This window comes from Ursus maritimus, unplaced genomic scaffold (genome assembly GCF_017311325.1).
Source record: "Ursus maritimus isolate PB19 unplaced genomic scaffold, ASM1731132v1 scaffold_26, whole genome shotgun sequence".
NCBI classification, from domain to species: domain Eukaryota; kingdom Metazoa; phylum Chordata; class Mammalia; order Carnivora; family Ursidae; genus Ursus; species Ursus maritimus.
In genome coordinates, this window is record NW_024425119.1 from 39,476,986 (window position 1) to 39,497,691 (window position 20,706).

The 20,706-nt window shown below is 49.9% G+C and overlaps 2 protein-coding genes across 4 annotated transcripts; both read right to left on the reverse strand.

Moving 5' to 3' along the window:
- Positions 1-2,161: 2,161 nt before the first annotated feature.
- Positions 2,162-4,698, reverse strand: DDN (dendrin). The gene is made up of 2 exons (XM_040642404.1): positions 4,490-4,698; positions 2,162-4,073 (listed from the first exon to the last, which is right to left on the reverse strand). The coding sequence occupies exons 1-2, from the start codon at positions 4,696-4,698 to the stop codon at positions 2,162-2,164; spliced, it is 2,121 nt and encodes a 706-aa protein (XP_040498338.1).
- Positions 4,699-7,648: 2,950 nt separating this feature from the next.
- On the reverse strand, positions 7,649-20,703 carry PRKAG1 (protein kinase AMP-activated non-catalytic subunit gamma 1). Of its 3 annotated transcripts, none has more exons than XR_005837922.1 (13): positions 20,596-20,619; positions 17,784-17,831; positions 16,029-16,077; positions 10,739-10,848; positions 10,457-10,538; positions 10,300-10,358; positions 10,116-10,161; positions 9,959-10,013; positions 9,554-9,680; positions 9,065-9,230; positions 8,844-8,907; positions 8,460-8,606; positions 7,649-8,318 (listed from the first exon to the last, which is right to left on the reverse strand). XR_005837922.1 is itself a non-coding variant. In XM_008704533.2 (13 exons), the coding sequence occupies exons 1-13, from the start codon at positions 20,602-20,604 to the stop codon at positions 8,214-8,216; spliced, it is 1,041 nt and encodes a 346-aa protein (XP_008702755.1). In that variant the 5' UTR covers positions 20,605-20,619; the 3' UTR covers positions 7,649-8,213. The 3 variants fall into 3 exon arrangements, 2 of the variants coding, with proteins under 2 accessions (XP_008702755.1, XP_008702757.1); XM_008704533.2 differs by having other exon boundaries at positions 8,870-8,907; XM_008704535.2 differs by lacking the exon at positions 17,784-17,831 and having other exon boundaries at positions 8,870-8,907; positions 20,596-20,703.
- Positions 20,704-20,706: the final 3 nt, after the last annotated feature.

The window sequence follows — 20,706 nt, forward strand, 5'->3', positions numbered from 1 at the left end:
CCCCCCCCCAACCGAACCAAGGTCAGCCTGCCCCAGTGCAGCGTCCAGCCCAGCGACCTCCCGAACTGTCCTGGCCTGTCTGATCTCTCCCAGTGCGGGTAGGGAGTGACATCAAGATAACTGAAGACCAAAATCCTAAGTGGCCTGAGAACGGGGCTGGGGCTCTGAACGCTGAGCGGGAGTTGGAGTGACTTGGTAGGGATGGGGGCAGAGGCGGGCGGCCAGGACTCCGCGACTGAGTCTGGGCGAAGCCCCCGCGCCCGCCGAGTCGGCGGCTAAATATACCCAGGCTGACTCAGCCCTTGCCCGGAATAGGGGGTGGGGGGAGTGCGCCGGGGCAGTGGGAAGAGGCAGCGGGGGTGGGGTGGGGGGCAAGGAAGGAAGAGTCCGACTGGGGGTGACGGGGTGAGCAGGGAGTTTCCATCAAAGGAAGGAGTCCCCCCAGCCCCCCACCGGGCGGGAAGAAACAGTGGAGCCCTGGGGGGAGGAACACTGGAGGCAGTGGGCCAGTGAAAGGAAAAAGATGCCAAGGTTGGACAAAGGGAAGCTTAGATTTATTGAGCGCCTACTGTGTGCCAGGCACTGTGCAAGGCGCTTTACATACATTATCGCATAAAATCCTCACAACAACCCTGCGAGGTAGGTGTTTATAAACCCCCATTTGACAGATGAGGAAACTGAGGCTCAGGGAGGTGAAGTGATTTGGCCAAATTCACATGGCTAATAAATAGAGACAGAACTGTCCAAGATCGGAGAGAGAAAAGACTTCAGTGTCTGGGTCCCACGCCGGTTGGCGTGGGTGAGTACAAAGAGGGGCTCCGCGCGCTCCAGAGGTCTAGAAGGCCAGAGGCCTGCCCCCGACCTCGTAGGCTGGAGGTGGCAAAGCGGGGGACCCGCGCGCAGTAACTGGGTATCAACTGGTTAACTAGCAGTGCCGGGGTAGGGGGAACTCGGGAATTAGCTACCGGGGAAATCCGCGACCTGCGCGCGCCCCGTAGTGGCTACAGCGAGTATCACACCCCACACCTACAGGCTTTTTGGGATCAACCTCCCCGCCCCCTTCCTTCCCTGGCCAAGGTTTCTGGAAGGGGCAGAGATGCAAGAAATTTTCAGGGTTCTTTCAGATGAGTGATACCACCGGGGTGGGAAACCGTGGTAACGATTCAGAGCATCACTAAGGAACACTGGGGAGGAGGAAAAGGGGGAAGGCCTAAAGAGGTCCCAAGCTGATTCACTGGCTGCCTTCCCTCCCCAGCTCGGACCACCACAGGCCAGGGACAGTGACAAGGCCACCATCCTGCTCTGCCTTGGGGAGACCTCACCTAAACCTAAGAGACTGGGATAGAAGCCCTTACCCACTTGCTCAGATCTTCTGCAAACCCTGGACAGTCTCTTGAATATTGAGGATGAGTGTAGGTGACAATGAAGCCATCCGAGAGACCCTCAGACTCTGTTCATTTATTCCTAATTCTTTCTTGGCCTGTGGAGGAGAGGGTGAGATAAAAGCCGCCCCCAAGGATCCAAAGCATCAGGGATGAACTTATCCTGAGACGTATGACACCACAGTGAGCCCTCTTCCTGTTTTGCTGGTTGTATCTGGATCTATCCCTCTTCTGCCAAGGGCCTCTATGTCACCTGGTCACCTCAGTCAGAAGCCTCTCCATCACTTTCTCCCCGCAAGCCCCAAGATCCTGTCCTAAAGTTGCCCTATGGCTACAACACCCCTGCCCTCCCACCTGATCCTGGCTAAACTGCTCTGCATCAGCCCCTGCTGAAGACCTTACCCCAGCGACCTGAACAGAGCAGGCATTAAAGTCCACTGCTCATCCTCACCTTTCCTGGGAAGGAAGGAAGGAAGGAAGGAAGGAAGGAAGGAAGGAAGGAAGGAAGGGGAAAAGAAAGAAAGAAAGAAAGAAAGAAAGAAAAGAAAGAAGGAAAGAAAGAAGAAAAGAAAGAAAGAAAGAAAGAAAGAAAGAAAGAAAGAAAGAAAGAAAAGAAATCACGAATTGGCATATGCTCCCTTTCCTTTCATTTGGGCGGCTTCTATTTCAAGTATGGGAACGATTCTGGGGAAGGGGTACGAGGAAGTCTGTGAGGAAGAAAGAGGACCAGTGGGCCCAAGGATGGAAAAGTGGGGAACACACATACAAGAAAGGGCCTGTCACTGCCGCTCCCTATTTCCCTGTGGGATCCCCTTAGCGTCCCTCGTTCCGAAGAGGGCCTCCTCGGTTCGGCTGATGACATCTAGAATCTCTCGGATACTGTCGCTCAGCTCTGCTGTCTTCCCGCCTTCCCCGGGCCGGGGCCGCTCATTTCGCCAGGAGGCGCCCGAGGCTTCCGTGTCGCTTCCATCAGAAGAGCCGCTATGGACGCTGAGCTCTGCAGCCTCGTCCGAGTCCGAGTCTGGGGCGGTGTGACGGCGGATGCGGGATACGGCTTCCCGCAGGGCCCCGGCGTAGGGCCCTGGGGTCCGCGCCCAGCCCCGACCCGCGNGCCGTGGGGCCGCCGCCACTTCCTCCGAGCCCTCGGCACTGAGCGTGCCTCCTGAAGCCGCTGGGCCTAAGGCTGAGCGCTCTGGGCTACCTGGCTGCGTGGGGGCGTCCCGAAGGTTTACTTCGCCAACCGGGAGCCCCAAGATGCGGGAGGCGCGCTCCTCCAAGGAGGAGTCCGCGGGCTCCCCGCCCTCAGCTTCGAACCCGCGCCCCCCACCGAGCTGGTGTGAAAGGCGACTGCTCAAGAGCAGTTTTTGGCAAGGGGAGGGAAAGGCCGCGGCTCCCTCGCCCTCCTCCTTGTTGGGCTTCGGTTGATTAGGGGCATCCCCCACGACGCGCGGCACACCATCGGGTGAAAGCTGTACATGCTGGGTTCGAGGGGTTGGAACATACTGTGACCGTATCACCACGCACGTGGCGTCAATGACAAAGACGCCTTCTCCACGAGCAGGGCCGCGGGAAATGCGGGGCAGGGTGTGGGCGCGGCGGGTCCCCTTCCAACCCTCCAAGGTCTCAGGTCCGGCCCCCTCTCTATGACCCAGGGACTCTCTCCATCCCGTACCTCCTGGAGCCCAGGGTCTGGGCAGGGTCTGGCTCTGTCGGGGCGGCTGCTTTTTAAGGGAGGGAAGCCAGCATTTGGGGAGCCAGCTCTGTTCCTTACTTTCTTTCCCTTCCCCGGAGCCCTTGAGATGGGGCCTGGACCTGGGAGCCGGACGCGGGGGGCTGGGAGTCGCAGGGGCCAACCCCGCAGGAGCTGTCTCAGTGCTTGGGCTCCCAGCGGCTTTGGCTTGGGGATGGCCGTCGCTACCACTATTCGGGCCAGCAGTGGCCAGCCCCAGGCTTTTCTCCGCGGCGCCCTTGCTGGACTCCAGCCTCGGCCCGGCTGTTCCACAGCCCGGGGATCCCCCCAAGAGACCCCGCCCCTGTCGGAGACCCCAAGCCCCGAGGACGTCCCGGTAGATCCGAGGATCCAGCCTCTTCTTTGCGTACCCTCCCTCTGTCCTGGCCGGAGTCGGAGCAGAGGCTGCGGAGGCTGGCGCCTGAGAGGGCTCGGGACCTCGCTTAGACCCCAAGGTCTTGTGGGGGCCTTCGTAAGAAGGTGGAGCCACGTAGGGTGGCGGGCGGTCCCAGCGTCGTCGCAGGGCTGTCCCGGCTGCGCCTCTCAGCAGCAGGTGAGCCTCGTAGCTGGGGGGCCCTGGCCGCCTACCTCCCCAGGGCCCCGCCCACGCCGCCCCTGGGTCGCTCTGCGGCTGCGCGGATGGACGGGGCGGTCGCCCCGCCGGCCCCAGGCGCTCGGGTCGTGAAGGAGCTGGGGGCCCTACAGGCTGGGCCACCCGAGGGGCGTTCCGAGGTTCCGGGCGGGGCCGACCGGGGGGGCTCCTTCGGGCCCCACCAGCCTTGCGCCTTTTTCGCTCGGTCTCCTTGGCCTCCCGCTCCTGCGATGCCGCTTTCCTTTTCTCTTGCTCCCGGGCTCGGGCCTCGGCCGGGGGCCCCGCCCGCCAGTTGGTCGCCTCCTGCAGCACCCTGGAGGCCCAGGGACGGCGGGGCGGCGGCTCAGGGGATCCCGGGCGCGGCCCACACCTGGGACAATGAGCAGGAACCCAGGTGAGCAGTTTGTGGGGGAAGGGAGCCGAGGTCCGGGGAGCTGGGAGCACTGGAGACCATTTGGGGCAGCCGTGTGGAGGGGTGTGTGTGAGTGTGTGCCCGTGTGCACGTGCGTATATGTTAGGGCTGAAGTCGAAGCCGGACTCCTCACCACCTCTCCATGCACACTTTAACAGCGTCTGCCCCATCTCACCTCCTGCCCTTTCTCACACCCACTCCTGCCCCCCAAAACGATGCGGGAAGAGTCAGGCCGCAGCCCTCGGGATGGGGTAGGGGGAGGCGTGGGAAAGAGAAAGGGGACCAGCAGCACTGGCTGGTGCCTGCAGGGAGGTCTGGACCCCACTCCCCGCCCCACCACTCTTCCCCTCACCCGTCACCCCTCCTTCACTCACGTGCGGCTCTGGGGCCCACGGGCCCAGTGGCTGGCTTGGAAGTCCATGGGCTGTCGAGGAGGGGCGCGGCGACTATAATGACAGGAAATAGTCTTCACTTCGATCACCAGCAGCTTGGATTTCTGCACCCAGAGGCAGCTGCCAGACTCCTCATCCTGGGGCTCCCGGGGGCTGTCGGGCCCCTCGGAGAATAGCTGGCCATCCAGCATCCTGCCCCACCCCACCCCGGCCCCCCACCCTCCCACCCGCCCCGAGAGCCCCCTCCCAGCCCGAGGAGCCGGCGCCCACTGCAGAGCGACGGGCCCAGAGACTGGGGACTATATATACCCCGGCACACGTGTGTGCCTGTCTGTGTGTGTGTGCGCGCGCATGTGACACGGTGCGGCGCGGACGGCACCGCGCTGCTACCTCCCCCATGTGCACGGCCGCCCCCTGGGGCCCGGGATTGAGCGCCCCTTCCCACTGCTCATGTCCCCCAAGCCTGATGGGACCTGCGCGAGTGGGCAGGGGACTTCTTATTTTTGCCAAGCTGACGGTGCCCTTCCCCCACCCCCATTTCTTCAACCTTCCTGTCGTTTTAACCCTTCACTCTTCTGCTTGTCGGGGTGCCCCACCACCAGGGTTCTGCCACAGGCTTCCTGCCTCGGACTTCAGTTTCCCCAACAGGGAGGTGACGGGAATGGAACTCAAGGTCTCTGCCTGCCACTCTCTGCTGGTTTCCATGGGGTTGGGGTGCAGGGGGTCTATTTTTAGCGGCAGTGGCTGTTCGGGTGCAGAGAGATGAGTAACCAGCTTCCATGCGGTGGAGGGAGGAGGCGGTGGCTTTCACGCAGCTTTTATGTGACTCTGGGGGAGAGCTGCTTCCCCCAAGCTCAGAAATGGTGACCCCCCCACACCTTTAACTCCTTACCCTCTCAGTGTTGCAGCCCGGGGCTGCTGGTAGGACACAGGAGTCTGTCCTGGCCATCCAAACTGTCCCAGGCTCCTATTCTAGATGTTTGTCCTTGGGCACCTATGGAGCCCTCTCCCCACAGCAGGCTCTCTCCCCCAATCCAGAAGCCAGGATTTGGGGGTCATACTGTTCTGTGCCCACACAGCTCTGCTCAGCCTTATGGAGGACAGACTAAGGTGCTTATGCATTTGCACCCTTTCAGAAGGGATGGAGGAGGAATGGTGTGCTCCCTTGGCAAAACCAATCCCCTAGCAACTGAAATGATAAAAGTGGCCCCCGTTTCCCAGCGTAGAGCTCCCCATCATCACCACTACCACAATGCCTAGCTCACTTACCCCCCCACCTGAAGTGGAGCTCAAGATGCTTACCTTTTACGCTCATTCTGTCCCAGGGGCGGGGGGTGTTGCTTACATCCATATGATCCCTCCCCCCAAGCCTATACCAGGTGTCCCCTGATTCACCATGGTAATGTTAGTGGCAGCACAGCCCACGCCAACCCTTCCATGCAGAGACTTAGCAACCATGCCTGGCAACCATGGCAGCAGCTCCAGTGGAGGGGAGGGGTGCAGGGAGGTGGGAGAAGAGTGTGTATGGCAATGGTTTCTGAGGAAGAAGGGATAATTTCCCTCTTCTGAGAGGAACAGGTAAGAATAGGCTATGAGTCTCCTTAATTTTGTTCCTGTCTTTCCTTCTGCTCCATTCTCAGATTTTGAGACTAATTGATTAGGTTTTAGAGGAGAATGAGAGAGGCAAAAGATTATGCAGCCCTTTGGGTACAGACCCTTCCTTTTAAGAGGATGGGGCCAGGGGGGTTGTTGTGGGGCAGAGACTGACTTCGTGAGAACTAGAGCAACCAAACCCAGCCCCCCTGCTCCCTAATATGAACCTTTAGAGATAACCCAAACAGCCGCTCTTCCCTCCATTTGACAACACCCCCTCCCCCACTTTACACACCTACCAGCTGCACTCTGGTGGTTCTTTGCTCGAAGGTGCTTCCTTCTACTCAGGTCCCACCAGAGTCCTAGGGCTTTTTAAAGCCCTTGCCTCCTCCCCAGACAAACCCTCCATGATGGAATGTGACATAAGAAGACATCTGTCCTTTCCACCATGCACTCACCCCCACACGCATAAATATACTCCATTTCTAATAACTTGGAAGCCTCCCTCCCCCAAGTCTGGGAATGTGCTGTGAGCTGTGAAGAGGTGAATGCAGAAGCGGGGACTTTCTCCAAAGCCAGGATGGCAGCCCTGACAGCCGCCTTCACACTTTTCCTCCATGAGCCATGAGGAAGCCTGCTTTGGAGGGACTGGTTTGGTATGGCAGGGTTCATCAGAGTTCTTAGGTAGGTGGGGGCTAGGTAGGGGCTAGGAGGTACTCTGAGATTGCTTCTGGTCTTGGACAGGAAATGGTATCAAACCTTCAAGTCGGTGGTGAGATGGTACCCAAAATTGGGCTCAGGCCCAACAGCCTAGCAGTCCTTATGGTATTTGGTGTTGACTGTTTTGGTTCACGTGGTTTCAGCAGAGGTAGAGTCTGCTCCCCCTCCCCCAAGCTCTTTCTCACCTTGGAAGAATGGCAAGGTATTTTGTAGGTTCAAAGACAGTGCCAGCTCAGCAAAATTCAAACACAGGGTCCAAACTTCCCTCATTAAGAAAAGTTGATGATGGTGGCATGTCTCTCTGCCTAAAGGAGACCCTCAGTCTCCCTATCTCGTGGAGCCCTAACGCTGTTAGGAGATTTTCCTGGGGTTCCCAGCTATGGTTCAGGCAGAGGGGAAAGTGAGGGAATAAGGAGAACTGAGGGGAATGGGGTGAGAAACAGTTGTGAATGGAGAGTTGGAAAGGCAGTAAGTCTAGTGTAGTGGTGAAGAGCGGGAGCTCTGGGGCCAGACTGTTCGGGCACAAATCCCAGCTCTACATTTTACTAGCTATGTGGCATCGGGCTGGTTACTTAGCCTCTCTGCCTCAGTTTTTTTTTTTTAATCTGTAAAGCTGGAATCATACCTACTATTGTTCTGAGGCTTAAATGAATAAATAGACGTAAGGCACCAAGAACGGTGCCTGACACAGTTTTGCACATATGTGTATGTATGTGTACGTGCCGTTATTCCTGTTGTTGTTAGTAAAGAGTTGAAGAAGCCGTATGAAGTAGGACGGTGGGAGTAGTGTCTATCAGCTACAGGAATCAAACACTGCAACACCGCGAAGAGGTTCCTCTTATTTTAATTAGGTTTGCCATGAAAAGCAATAACCTCGGCTAATCACTCTGCCCTCCTCCTCCACCTCACCGCCATCTCCCTTCATATGCACACAGCACAGGAACCCAAAGGCCCTCCTCCCCACTCCCATTATGGGAAGAAATGTCACTAAGTGGACTCAGCCTCCTCCATACAGAATGAAACAGGACGAATAAAAATACCTTTAGGAAGAGTGCTGTTGTGCTATTATCTTAGGGTGGGGTCAGGGGCAGAGAGAGAGGCAAAGGCTGGGTGAGGTCTGGGGATCTCTTAGAGATCAGAATTGGCCTGAGGGGCACGCAGCCCATCATTCACCCAGAAAGGGGGCTACAGCTAAGAGGGCAGGGGCTAGGCTGTATGTGTGAGGATAAGGACAGCTAAAAATCCATTCTCCTTCCTCCCCGCCGCACCCTCCCCGGCTCCAGAGCAGGGAACAGAGTCACAATTTTCTCAAGGTTTCGTCTGTGGTTCCTAGAACTCTGGGCAGGCAGTGAGTGGGGCATATCCCCTAGTGCTGCCTGACCCCTTCCCCAGCTCAGAGCTTCTCTCCTCCTGTGAGCACCAGGGCCTGCAGGATGTCAGACAGTGATACAATGCCTTTGACCACATCATTCTCATCCACCACTACAAGTCGGTGAACCTGCAGGGAGCAACAGGGGAGAAAAGGAATGTTTAGTGACGGCCTCAGTCAGGATGAGCTCTTCCACGCCTACCCACCTTGCCAAACCCCACACTCAAAGCCGCTCCCCCCAGCTCCTTCTGAGGCACTGGCCTCCCCTACCTCTGCTTCCACCAGCCTGTTGATGATGGTCTCCAGAGTCTCATGCAGGTAGCACTTGAGGACACCCTCAAAGTAATGGGATCGATGTTGCAGGGCTTTGGTCACAGACACATCTAGATTGTTGTAGGTCTTTTCTGCTGCCAGATTCTGGGGAGAGAGAGGAAGGTGCTTGCAGGGAAGCAAGGGAGCCAGCCCCCAAACCCTGAGCCCACCCAACTGCACCAGAGGGATTTAGGGCAATTGTTAGCCATGCCCACAAGCCACACCCAACTCATTCCTTTTCAAATAGGATTTGAAAGCTTAGAAGCTCCTAAAACCCTTAGGTCCCAGAAGAGACTCTCTTCTTCTCCCTCTCCACATTCAACACCCCGCCCCTTTCCCTACCTCCCAGCCCCTCCGCAATCACTCACGATAACATCAAACTTGGAGTAGATGTCCACCACACGCCCTAGGGGGACAGAGGCAGCTCAGCAAGGAGGACCTGGCATCCGAGTCTCCCCATGCCTATAGCATCACCCTCCGGGCTGAGCTGAGAGACAGCAGATTTTCCCAGAACCACCCTGGCTTCCCTGGAGCCTTCCCTCTCCTTCTGCACAATCTCTCACCTTTCTCATCTACTACTGGCAGTGCTGAGACTCGGTGTTGTACAAAGATGCCCAGAGCCACATAGACAGGGGTGGTGGTGCGGACCATAGCAATGTTGGCGTAGGTGCCGATCTGTAGCTCTTCCAGAGACTTAGACATGAACTCTGGCTTGGGGAACTCAGTGATCTGAGGAGAGAACCATCAGCTTCATCTGCAAGACCCCCCCACACCACCCTTGGATACCCCTCCAACCCTGTATATAAGAAGTAAAAACCAGGGGCACCCGGTGGCTCAGTCGATTAAGCGTCTAACTCTTGATTTCAGCTCAGGTCATGATCTCAGGGTCAGGAGATCGAGCCCCATGTCAGGCTCTGTGCTGGGTGTGGAGCCTGCTTAAGAGTCTCTCTCTCCTTCTTCATCTGCCCCCCACACCCCTATTCTCTGTCTCTCTTAAAAAAAAGAAAGAAAGAAAGAAAAAGGGAAGTAAAAACCAGGCTGAGGACACTTACAAACAATTTGAGGAACTTGAGGATGCGCTTGTGGGTGAGGATGTACAAGGTGTTGCCTGATTCCGGGTCAATAACCGGCAGCCTGTGGATCTTGTTTCGAATTAATGAAGAGACAGCATCAAACAAGCTGTGGGAAGGTGGGGGATAATGATAAGTCCCCCAGTGCTGAGCTTGAGGTGAGTAAATAGCTCCTAAGAGTATGTTTAAAACAGGGAAAACTGGTGATTGGGAGAGGGGAGCAGTGTTCAAACCAGACCTAAAGAGTGTGTGAATGTGTGAATGTGTGTGTGTGTCTGGGAGGCGAGTCTTGTTTCTCTTCTGCCCACGGATCTTTGGGTGTCTAGGGCTGTAGCTACGCTGGTGGGGGCTCTTCCCCTTCTGGACAAATGGGTAGCTGGAACTCACCTGGCATTAGGAGAAATGCAGACAAGTGGTTTGAAGGAGTCCTGTAGGTACACCTCTGAAGGGAAAAGGGAGGTTCACAAAATACCAGTATGGAAAACCATTTCCCAGGAAACTCTCCATCCCTTTTTCCTTTTACAACCCCCAGTTCTCTATATACCTCTCCAAGTTTCTATCTTGTGTTCTTCCAGCTCATAGATCTGTACCTGGAAGCAGAAGTACAGAACTTGAGATCTGATCTCTCTGCTTCATTAACCCCTCATAGTTTGCTTGGAAGAAAGGAACTAGTAATGAGGGACTTTGGGCAGGCCCAGTGGTTTGGTCATTGGGCTTTGGTGTCTTACCAACGCTGATTTATAGTAGCGATGCAGGATATTGATGAAATCGGTGATGGTCAGCATGCCTAGAAGCCAAGCCAAGAACCCTCAGCACTGCTCAAAGCTTCCCTCCCTGCCCAGCACAAAATGCCAGTAATACTGTGTTCCAGAAACTTTTGCCTACCTACAAAACTTTGCTTCTTACTATCCCACAAAGGGGCAGCCCGTACACCATTAGTCACCAAAGCAAAGAAAGCCTTCTTCACCTGTAGCCAAAAGAGTAATCATCACAAAGGAAAATTCACAGGGTGTAAGACTTTAAAAGAACAGGGGTTGGGTATGTTGGGGAAAACATGAGACTAAACCCATATAAGGACAAGGATATTACCCTTGGGATGAGATAGGATGAGAGTTTTTGAACCAGAGGCTCCTAGGGAGGGGGATGGGAGAAGAGGATTTCACCCACCTGCAGGGAAGTATCAAATACAACCAATTTGGAGCTTGTGGGAATCAGGTCATAGCAGCGATGAGACTTCATGAAGGAAGTATACACACTATTGTTGGATTCTGGGGTCTCTGCATAGGGCGGGACAGTTAGAAGCTTCCTTCCATGCAACAACTCACAATCAAAAGAGGCAGAAAATAAAAGTGTAGTTTTTCAAATATTTAGAGCCTGATTTTTTATAAGGCCCCTTTTCTATCTGTTTGGTTCCTATTATTCCCAGAAAAACTAGATAAACCCCTTAGAAACTATTTCATCCAACCCCCATATCCAGGTAGGACTCTACTGGCTCCTCAGGCAAAAGACAGTTACTAACAGAAAATCTATTAATATCTTTGGTTAACCTCTTCTAGTCTGTAAGTTTTTTTCTCATCTTTAACTCAAATTTCCCCTTTCATATATTTAAGCACATTTTCACTTGTTCTCTCTTCTCAATTAAGATGTAATGAAGCTTCTTAAAATTCAAGTAAGCTTCTTAAAATTCTTCTAAGATCTACAGATGAGAAAGTCATGGTCCAAGTTGGGCCATTTCAGATCAACACTCAGTTGGAGCCCAGTGCTTCATTAACCTGGCCCCAAACACCCCGAGAGTCCATCTTGGGGTGATCCTGTGAATCAGAAGTCATCCCACCTACTCTAGACAAATGGGAGACCCTGGCTGTGTTTACCTGTCTATTCCTCTGATTTTAATTGCTTGCTCAAAACTGGAGAAGCAACCCAGAAAATAACCTGCATGTGCTATGTACTCTGCTATGTGTACTTTAAAAATATCACATCATTTAATCCTTATAGCAAATCTGTAAAGGAAATACTGTCCTCATTTTTCAGATGAGAAAACAGGTGGGAAGCAGATAAATAAACCGCTCAAGGTTACACCGTTAGTAAGTGGCAAGAAAGACTTAAACACAGACCTGATTCCAACGTTCATGATTTTAAATCCTATGCCAGTTGTTTTTAATGTTTGATTTTTTACCCATTACACAGGTACAGTGTTTAAAAAGCCAAACAGTTCTACAGATTTTGTCAAGAAAAACTGCAGTCCCTGGCACCTACTGCCCTGTCCTACCCCTCCCCAGAGAGGAGACCTCTTTTAAGCTGATTATTTTGGCACTTATTTCTAGGTCTATAAATAACAACCTTATATTGCTGTGTGTTTTTTCTTTTTTTTTTTTTTTTTCCCATTTTGGGGCATTATCTATTATCATCCAAAGAATACGTGAAATTTTAGTTCTCCTTTTACCAGGACCCCAACACAAACATGCACTTCCCATCTCCCCATTCTTCCAGAAGTTAAACTATAATGTTGGTTACATTAGTATTTAAATAATTTTGACTAACTATTCATTATTCAGAGATAAGCCCAATGGTAAACTCCTGACTTTTTTTTTCTTCTTTGACAACTTTGTTTTCCCTGGAGTTAATAACTGTCTTGTCTTTTTGTTTTTATAACTAATTCAAGTATTCATAACTAATTCAAGTATTTATAACTAATTCAAACCCCAAACTCTTCACCAGTTGTTTGAATCTCCTTTCAAAAAATTCAGAGGTACTAGATACTCTATCAATTTCAACCACCCAAAGAAGTCTCTCGGGAGTCTTCTGACCTGCTCAAATCTGGGCTGGTTTGCTGGTGTGCACAGCTGTCCTCCTGAGACCTTCCTTCATCACCATCCAGGGGCCCCGTTTCATGTCTCTCCTGTACTGGCACTCCTGTGTCCAGTACTCCATGTTTTCGTTTTTGTTGTTTTTGGTTTTGGTTTACTTTCTTGCTTAGGTGGTATACATCTTCCTGTAGCTTCCTGAGAAAGGATGCATGGGAGGTAAATTTTTTGAGACCTTGCAGCCTGCAGATATCTTTCAAGTATAATTTGACTGGATATAGAATTCTGGGTTTGAATTTATTTTCCTGAAGAATGTTGAAGGCACTGCCCCATTGCCTTCTAGTTTCTGGTGTGTTGAGAGTCCAAGGCAATTCTGATTCTTTTTATGTAACTTGTTTGTTTGTTTGTTTGTTTGTTTGTTTGTTTGTTTCCTCTCTGGAAATTCAGGATCTTCTCTTTGTTTCCGGTGTTTTGAAATCTCATGATGATTGTGCTTTGGGTGGGTTAATTTCATCCACTGTGCTGAATACTCAATGAGTCTTTTCAATATGAAAACTAATGTCCTTCAGTTCAGGAAATGTTCTTGAATTATTTCCTTGATCATTTCCTTCCCTCTGTGCTGTCCTTTTTCTCTTTCTGTAACTCCTATAATTTAGATATCAGACTTCCTAGACCGACCCTTTAAGTTTGTGTTTGTTTTGTTTGGTGAGTTATTTTAACAACAATAACAACAAAAACATCTTCTCTCTCCTAGTTTACGCTTCTTTTTCTTTTTTTTACTTCTTTGATTTTGGGGGCTTTTAAAAAAGATTTTATTTTTTAGTAATCTCTGCACCCAACATGGGGCTTGAAATCAGAGCCCCTAAGATCAAGAGTCATATACTCCACCAACTGAGTCAATCAAGCACCCCACTTTTTTTTTTTTTTTTGAGGGGACGCGGTGGGGGCGGGTAGAGGGAGAGAGAGAATCTTAAGCAGGCTCCAGGCCCAGCACAGAGCCCAACGTGGGGCTCGATCTTACAGCCCTGAGATCATGACCTGAGCCAAAATTAAGAGTCGGACGCTTAACTGACTGAGCCATCCAGGCGCCACACTTGTTTGATTTTTAATTCTACTTTTTGGGAGTCTTCCACAATTTAATTTTCCAAACCTCCTACTTCATTTAAAATTTTTGCTATTACATTTTTAATGTCCAAGGGCTCCTCTTTGTTTTCTGAAAATTCCTTAAAAAAAACCATGACATCCTCTACTTGTTGCATGGTGGAAATAGGTTATCTGAGTACATATTAATGTTAATTTTTAAAGTTTTCTTCTCTATGCATTGACTTCTTCCTTCTATTACTTTTTTTCCTTATTTGTTTCTTTGGCAGGGCAGTTTGGATCACTTTTCTTTTTAGTTTAGAGGCTTTCTTTAGATGTCTGGTTATTCTTGATTTAAAGGAGCATTCAAACCATATTCCAAGAGTGCAGTCTTTTTTTTTTTTTTTTTTTAAAGACTGTATTTATTTATTTGAGAGACAGAGCATGAGAGACAGAGAGCAGAGAGCACAAGCAGTGAGGGGGAAAGGAGTGGGGCAGAGGGAGAGGGAGAAATGGGCTCCCCACTGAGCAGGAAGTCCAACGGCTGGATCCTAGGACACTGAGATCATGACTTGAGCCGGAGGTAGATGCTTAACCCACTGAGCCACCCAGGCGCCCCACAGTGCAGTCTTTAATGCTGATTGGCAGCTCAAGTGTACGTGTAACTCTTGTTGACTGTGAGCCGTTTAGATTGGGAACATTAAATACTTATATTTTTAGGGTTTTCCTTTCAAGGGGATTCTGGAGAAGATTATTTATTCAATTTTGTGCTTGAAGGGTGAAGTCTTTTGTGTCAGCATTCTGGAAATGAGATTGGGGAAAGGATGGGGATCTTGGCATCCAGTGCAGTTCACTTCATGCTCCCGTGTTTAGTGTATGACTTCAGCCCTCTGCTGGGCCTGAGCCCCTCTCTGGACCTCCAGTCTTCGCCGAAGTTGGGAGGAAGAGTTTCGTAGCTGCACTCAGTGGAGTAGGGAGTCTCTGAATCTAACTGCTTCTTATATTTTCAATGCTTCTCTTGGCTTTCCCCACTGCTAGTTTGTAATTCAGTTTTCTCAGGTCTGCTAAATGATTTAGCACTCTTGCATCTGCTTTCCAGCTTCCAATTACTATTGTCTCCTCTCCTATTCTCCCTATTCTGGTGGGTTTGTACCTTTTGAAAAATTCTTTTGTGGTGGTTTTAGTAGGTTTTTGTGAAGGAACAAAAGTAGATGCATGTATTCAATCAACCATCTTTAACTGAAGCCCGTTATTGTTTTTCAAAGGAAACCTCTTGTGGCCCCAGGCTGTTGGCCTCTGTGGGACTCCAGTGTCCCAAGTGTCCCCCGTCTGGGAACTCCCCTGCCTTGCCCGAGGTGGCTCGGCTAAGGAGTTCCCAAGAACATGCCTTTTAATGCCAGTTTAAGACATGCTACACTGATAGTTAAATACCACCATTTTAGGCTACAGAATTATAAACATATTTGATTTGGCTTTCTCAGTATTTTGAAAATAATTTAAATCAGTTCCCCAATTGTAAAAATTTGAAGATTGACATAAAAATCCAAATTCTCGATTTTTTTCAAAATCAGATCTGACCAATCTAGGCTTGAATTTCTGAACAGTGACAGTTGACAAGACCGGGACAGTTGCTGCCTCCTTTTAGATGTGATGAGATCTATAGGTTGTCATAGTCATATGCAGCCTACAGACCGGCTTGGTTCACAATTTGAGTTTTTGACCCTTGCCTTGGTGCTACTGCAAATATACTCAGAAACATAAAATAGGCACTGATATCATGTGGCAGTACTCAGTTATGAAGATATCACCCAGATAATTCAAATATGACTACATTAACTTTTTAGGATACCAACAAAACGAAAACAAACATTTAAAAATTCTTGTGGAGAACTCATAGACCCTTAATAATATGTCCTAAGATCTCAGCCCGTATTTCAATTCCTTTGAGAAAGCATGTACTCCTAATGCCATAATCATGTCCTGGGAAGATCTAGGAGTGTTACTGGATAAAATCCTTTAAGGCAGGTGCCTATAAGTTCTGCTTCTTTCTAGATAGTCTAGGGTTGGACCATTCCATTCTAACCAGTTATTTGGGCAGGTGCTAGAACTGCCTTCTCCTCTGCCCTGGATTTTAGGGTTTAGTGCCTGTATTTCTAGATTAGTTTTAAGGGCTTTCAAGGCCTTTCTATAATTTCTTGTGTACACTCAGTGGCTTTAGGGAGCTACTGGATGATAGAATCCTAGTGGCACTGTTTCTGGGCTAATCAGAAAATACCAGGCACCACTCAAACATGGTTAGCCAGCCCAGAGTTGCCTAGGGAAGTTTTCCCTCAAAAATTTCCCTTAAGTGGTGTGATAATTGAAAATATTAATCATTCCCACCCTGCCCAAGATTTATTCCTGGGTGATCCTGCCAAATTACTAATCCTGATTTGTATGGTTTGGCACATTATCTGGCCCAGTTTTGATTTTTCCCAGGGGGCATCCTGAGAGAGATTCAAAAGCATCCCTAAGGACAAGTTAGGACTGGGCTACTGCTTTCGTGGTGGGTTTCCTTTCTTCAGTAAACTTACCCTGAGGATGCTCATTTTCCAGAGCTGGGGAGCTATCTGAAGAAGTGACCTGGAGAGACAAGAGGAACAAAGATTCAGCCTATCCTAGGCTCCATCCATTTTAGCCGAGCATGAAGAGAAGGGCTGGTGAACTAATGACATCATTTAAAGCACCAAAAGGCCCTCTTAAAATATGATCTCATTTAATCATAACAACCCAGAGGTAAATACTATTATTAGCCTCATTTTCACAGATTAGAAAACTGATGTTCAAGAAATATTAAACAGCCTGCCCAAGGTCACATGGCTGGTAAGGGTAGAGCAGGAGTTTGAACACATATCTGTGTGGTTCCAAAGCCTATGCCCGTATATAACACACTGCCTAATGAAACATTAGATCTTAAAAGCTGAGACTAGAAAATCTGAGAATCCACAAGGTTCTCACAGATCTACTTTATAAAAACATGGAAACCAGAGAGACAATACTGCTTTCCCCCCAATACTAAGCTTAGCTGTAGACACTAGAATCATAGACATACCCTTTTACTATTAAGAGAGGACCACATCAGGGGCGCCTGGGTGGCTCATTGGGTTAACCGTCCAACTCTTGATTTCAGCTCAGGTCATGATCTCAGGGTCATGAAATCGAGCCCCACATCGGGCTCTATGTTGGGCATAGAACCTGCTTAAGATTCTCTTTCTCCCTCAACCCCCGCCCTTTCTGCACGCGTGCACGGTCTCTCTCAAAAAAAGAAAGAGACAGGACCACATCTGGGGATGATCCCAGCAGCGGACTATTACACACAGTTAAAGCTTGAATGACTAAGGGGTGGATGAGGACAATAAATGTTTTGAAACTGGGAACCTGATGTCTCTTAGCACCCTTGTGAGTCAAAGGCTCCTACAGCCCAGAGGATGCTGGTTTTCCAGGTTTCTTTGACCATGACAGTCTGACATTAGAGTGCTTTGAATACAGAGAAACCTTCCGAACCATCTCTGGGCTCCCTCATGTGGGAACATTTGGAAATTTCCTTGTTATCTAGGAACCCAGGAGGGGTCACGATAATTTTAATCCACTGGAATCAACAGTTTTGGCTCCATTTGTTCTGGGTAACATACCAAAACTAACTTAAAGGCGTACTTCACCTCCATAGCTACTGCAGTAACACAAAATTAAAGGCCTTGGCTTGAACCTGGTAGGTTGGTGGTGAACGGGAGCAAGTTGGCAGCACAGCTCTAAATTTCCCTCCCTTCACGGGCCAGGGCGGGGGCAGGAGGGAAGGGGAATGATCTCCCTCTCTTCTCTCTGGGCTGCATAAGACTATCAGCTTGGCCTGGCATTTTGGCAAGGCTATCGGAACAACAGCCTCATCACTTATAAGTGGGAGAGAGGGCTGTTCAGTGATAAAGATACCCACGTGGGATAACACAGTCTCACACAGATCTATATACAAAGACACAGAAACAGCTACTCGTGTAGCTGTTTATTATACCCATCCGTAATACTTATGTACTGCACTGTGCTACAGGTTTTTTGTTCATTATCTATCCAAACAGGTTTTAAATTCCTTCAAGCCTAGAACTATTTTATATTTCTTTGTATCAACCATACCGTCTAGTGTCCTGCACATAAACCTCAACTGTTTTGTTTTTTAACTCTCAAACTGATAATGATAATGATGCACACTCCTGTGAACAGAGAGACCTAAGATTAAGTACAGCGAGAGATACAGACACCTACACGACAGAGTCCGGCATTACTGAATATGACATTACCTTTCTGCCTGTTTCTCCACACGGGAGGAGAATTATGTCCACTTCTCTCTGCTTTTAATAACATAGGAAACCTGAGAAAGCATGACTGTAATACATGAGTACAAAAGATTATTACAGAGAGACAGGCTAGATCTGACACATGGACTCACAGTTTCTTCTGAACTCTTGATCCACATTTTTTTTTAAGATTTGTTTATTTTAGAGAGAGAGCGCGAGCACACGCTGGGGGGAGGGGCAGAGGGAGAGAAAAACTCAAGCAGACTTGGCGCCGAGCACAGAGCTGGACGTGGGGCTCAATCTTATGATCCTGAGATCACGACTTGAGCCGTGATCAAGAGTCCGATGCTTAACCGACTGTGCCACCCAGGCGCCCCCTGATCCATATTTCTAATTGTTTGCTGGATAGCCACAGATGTCCCGAAGACTCCTCAGATGCTTCAGTACAAAACAGTATCTGTCCTTTCATCCTATTATTCTTACCGGGGTTCCCATCTCTGTTTTTTGCACTGCTCTCCTATAGGTGCCTGGAACTGTAGTATCCTCCGAGAATGAGCTATGCCAATATATCTGCTTGGAATCATAGGGCAGGGAATGACCTAAACTTGTCCTTAACATCTATCAACTAAGCTGATATGTTAAAAATGTTGCAAATCCATTTCTCTCCTTTCCACTTTCACAGTTTTAACTTAGGCTTTTACCTCTCACTTCTGCAACATTCTCTAAATTGGTCTCCCTGTCCTAAATCTATCTTCTTTTTGTCTTTCGTTCTGTCTCCAAGTTCTCTCACTAGGCATCTCAGGTTTGTAAGGGACTTTTATCTCCAGCAACTAAGAGTTCATTACTTTCTGAAGTAGCTGCATCCATTTGCAGAAGCTGTTAAGAACATTCCTAAAGCACACTCGCTGCGTTGCTCATAGAGCGTCCATGGCTCCCCACATTACAAAACAAAGTTCAAACTTAGTGTGGTATGCAATACCTCCAACCTGACCTTAGCCTACTTTTCTGATCTTTTCTCCTACTGCAAGCAAAATTCAAAGCTCCAGCAACATCACACCACTGGCTCACCCCCAATTAATCTCTACATATCCCGATTTCTATGCCTGTGCTCACACTGTTCTCTCAACCTGCAATGCCCTCTCCTAGGTTCACAATTTCTCCCTCCTCTATGCTTCCACAGTCCTTTGTTTGCATCTTGATGATAGCATTTATTACAGTCTACCTTCGGTACCAGCCGTCATTGGCTTGCCCTCACCCCCACTCCAGGCAGGCTGAGCATTTTTAAAGCAAGGGGTTTTCTCTTCTTCTTTTCAAAACAATTTCTATCCCAAGAACCTAACCAGTACAAAAAGTGTGAGGGCTAGATTAGAAAAGCTATATAAAAATGTTTTGTAAACCATAATACATTTATGAGTAAGTAAAATAAAAACTGATAGGTTATTTTGCATTTAATGGAATCAGACCTTTTATTCTTTATTATCATTACTACTACTACTACTACTACTACTACTACTACGTAAACTCGGTGCCCAAGATGGAGTTAGAACTCATGACTCTGAGATCAAGAGTCACATGCTCTCCTGACTGAGCCAGCCAGGCACCCCAGACCTTTTATTCTTTTTTTTTTTTTTTTAAGATTTTATTTATTTATTCGACAGAGATAGAGACAGCCAGAGAGAGAGGGAACACAAGCAGGGGGAGTGGGAGAGGAAGAAGCAGGCTCACAGCAGAGGAGCCCGATGTGGGGCTCGATCCCACAACGCCGGGATCACGCCCTGAGCTGAAGGCAGACGCTTAACCACTGTGCCACCCAGGCGCCCCCCAGACCTTTTATTCTTGTTCAAAATTCCCTTAATCTGTAAGAGCTGACTCCCTTGCCTGGGTGACCAGATGCAAATCACTTTACCACTTTCGTCTGTTTTCTCCTTTACAACTTGAGAGACAGGACCTCTCTGCAGGCAGAGAAAGGGTGTGGTAAAGGAATTACTATGGGCATGGGATTGACCCAAAGAAAGATGAATCTGCCAGTAACAGATGATGAAAACCAAGACACGAAAGAGTCACTCTTCCTGACAGAGGATATTTGGTTCCAGAGTGCTAGAAAAAGGCTCCTGAGAGTGACAGTGGATCCAAACATGTAGCAGGCTACCTGCAGCATCTCTGGGAGGATGACAGGGACCTGCCACAACTGATCAGTGCCTGCTAGCCAAGAATGATCTATGCCAACACGCCTGCTTAGAATTGCAGAGCAGGGCATAACCTAAACTTGTCCAGGGACACAGCGGCCTCTAACACGGAAAGATTCCCTCCTTCAGGGAAAGCCCACTTTTCAGTCTTATTAAGGCAATGTGATTTCGCTAGACAACTCGAAGCAGTATAAAAGTCCTGATCTCCCTCCTGCCAGCGACTGCAGGGCTCACACTCAGACAACCGGGGGCCAGGTGCTACCCGCAAGCGGGAGTCCCTCGGAAGCCCCCTGTCTTACCCAGGAAAGCCGGATCACAACCCTGCTCTCTCTGGCAAACCTCTAAAGGTTTGAGGTGCTAAGAGGAAAGAAGGCCCGAGATCGCCGAGGTATGCTCGGGTTCCTAACAGAGAGCAAAGAGTCACTGCCAGCTCGGGCTGAGAGCACCGCGGACGTAAGGTAGGCACCGCGCGGCCCAGTCCTAGGAGATGCACTCAGCAGAGGGGCAGGGTCACGGGACAGGACAGACACCGGCTTCTCGTGCAGCGCCGGTCCCTGCCCAGGCCTCCCTGTCCCCTAACGGGGTCTCGGGCTCCACAGCGCCCCCCGCCGCCCTCCCGGGCTCCTCACCGTCTCCATTTCAAGACGCGCTGACTGGGTTCTCTCGCTTTAGGAAGCTCTCTGGGAGCCGGGCGGGAGGGGCGGAGGGCGGCACAGGCCCCGCCCCACGTCCGGTACCGC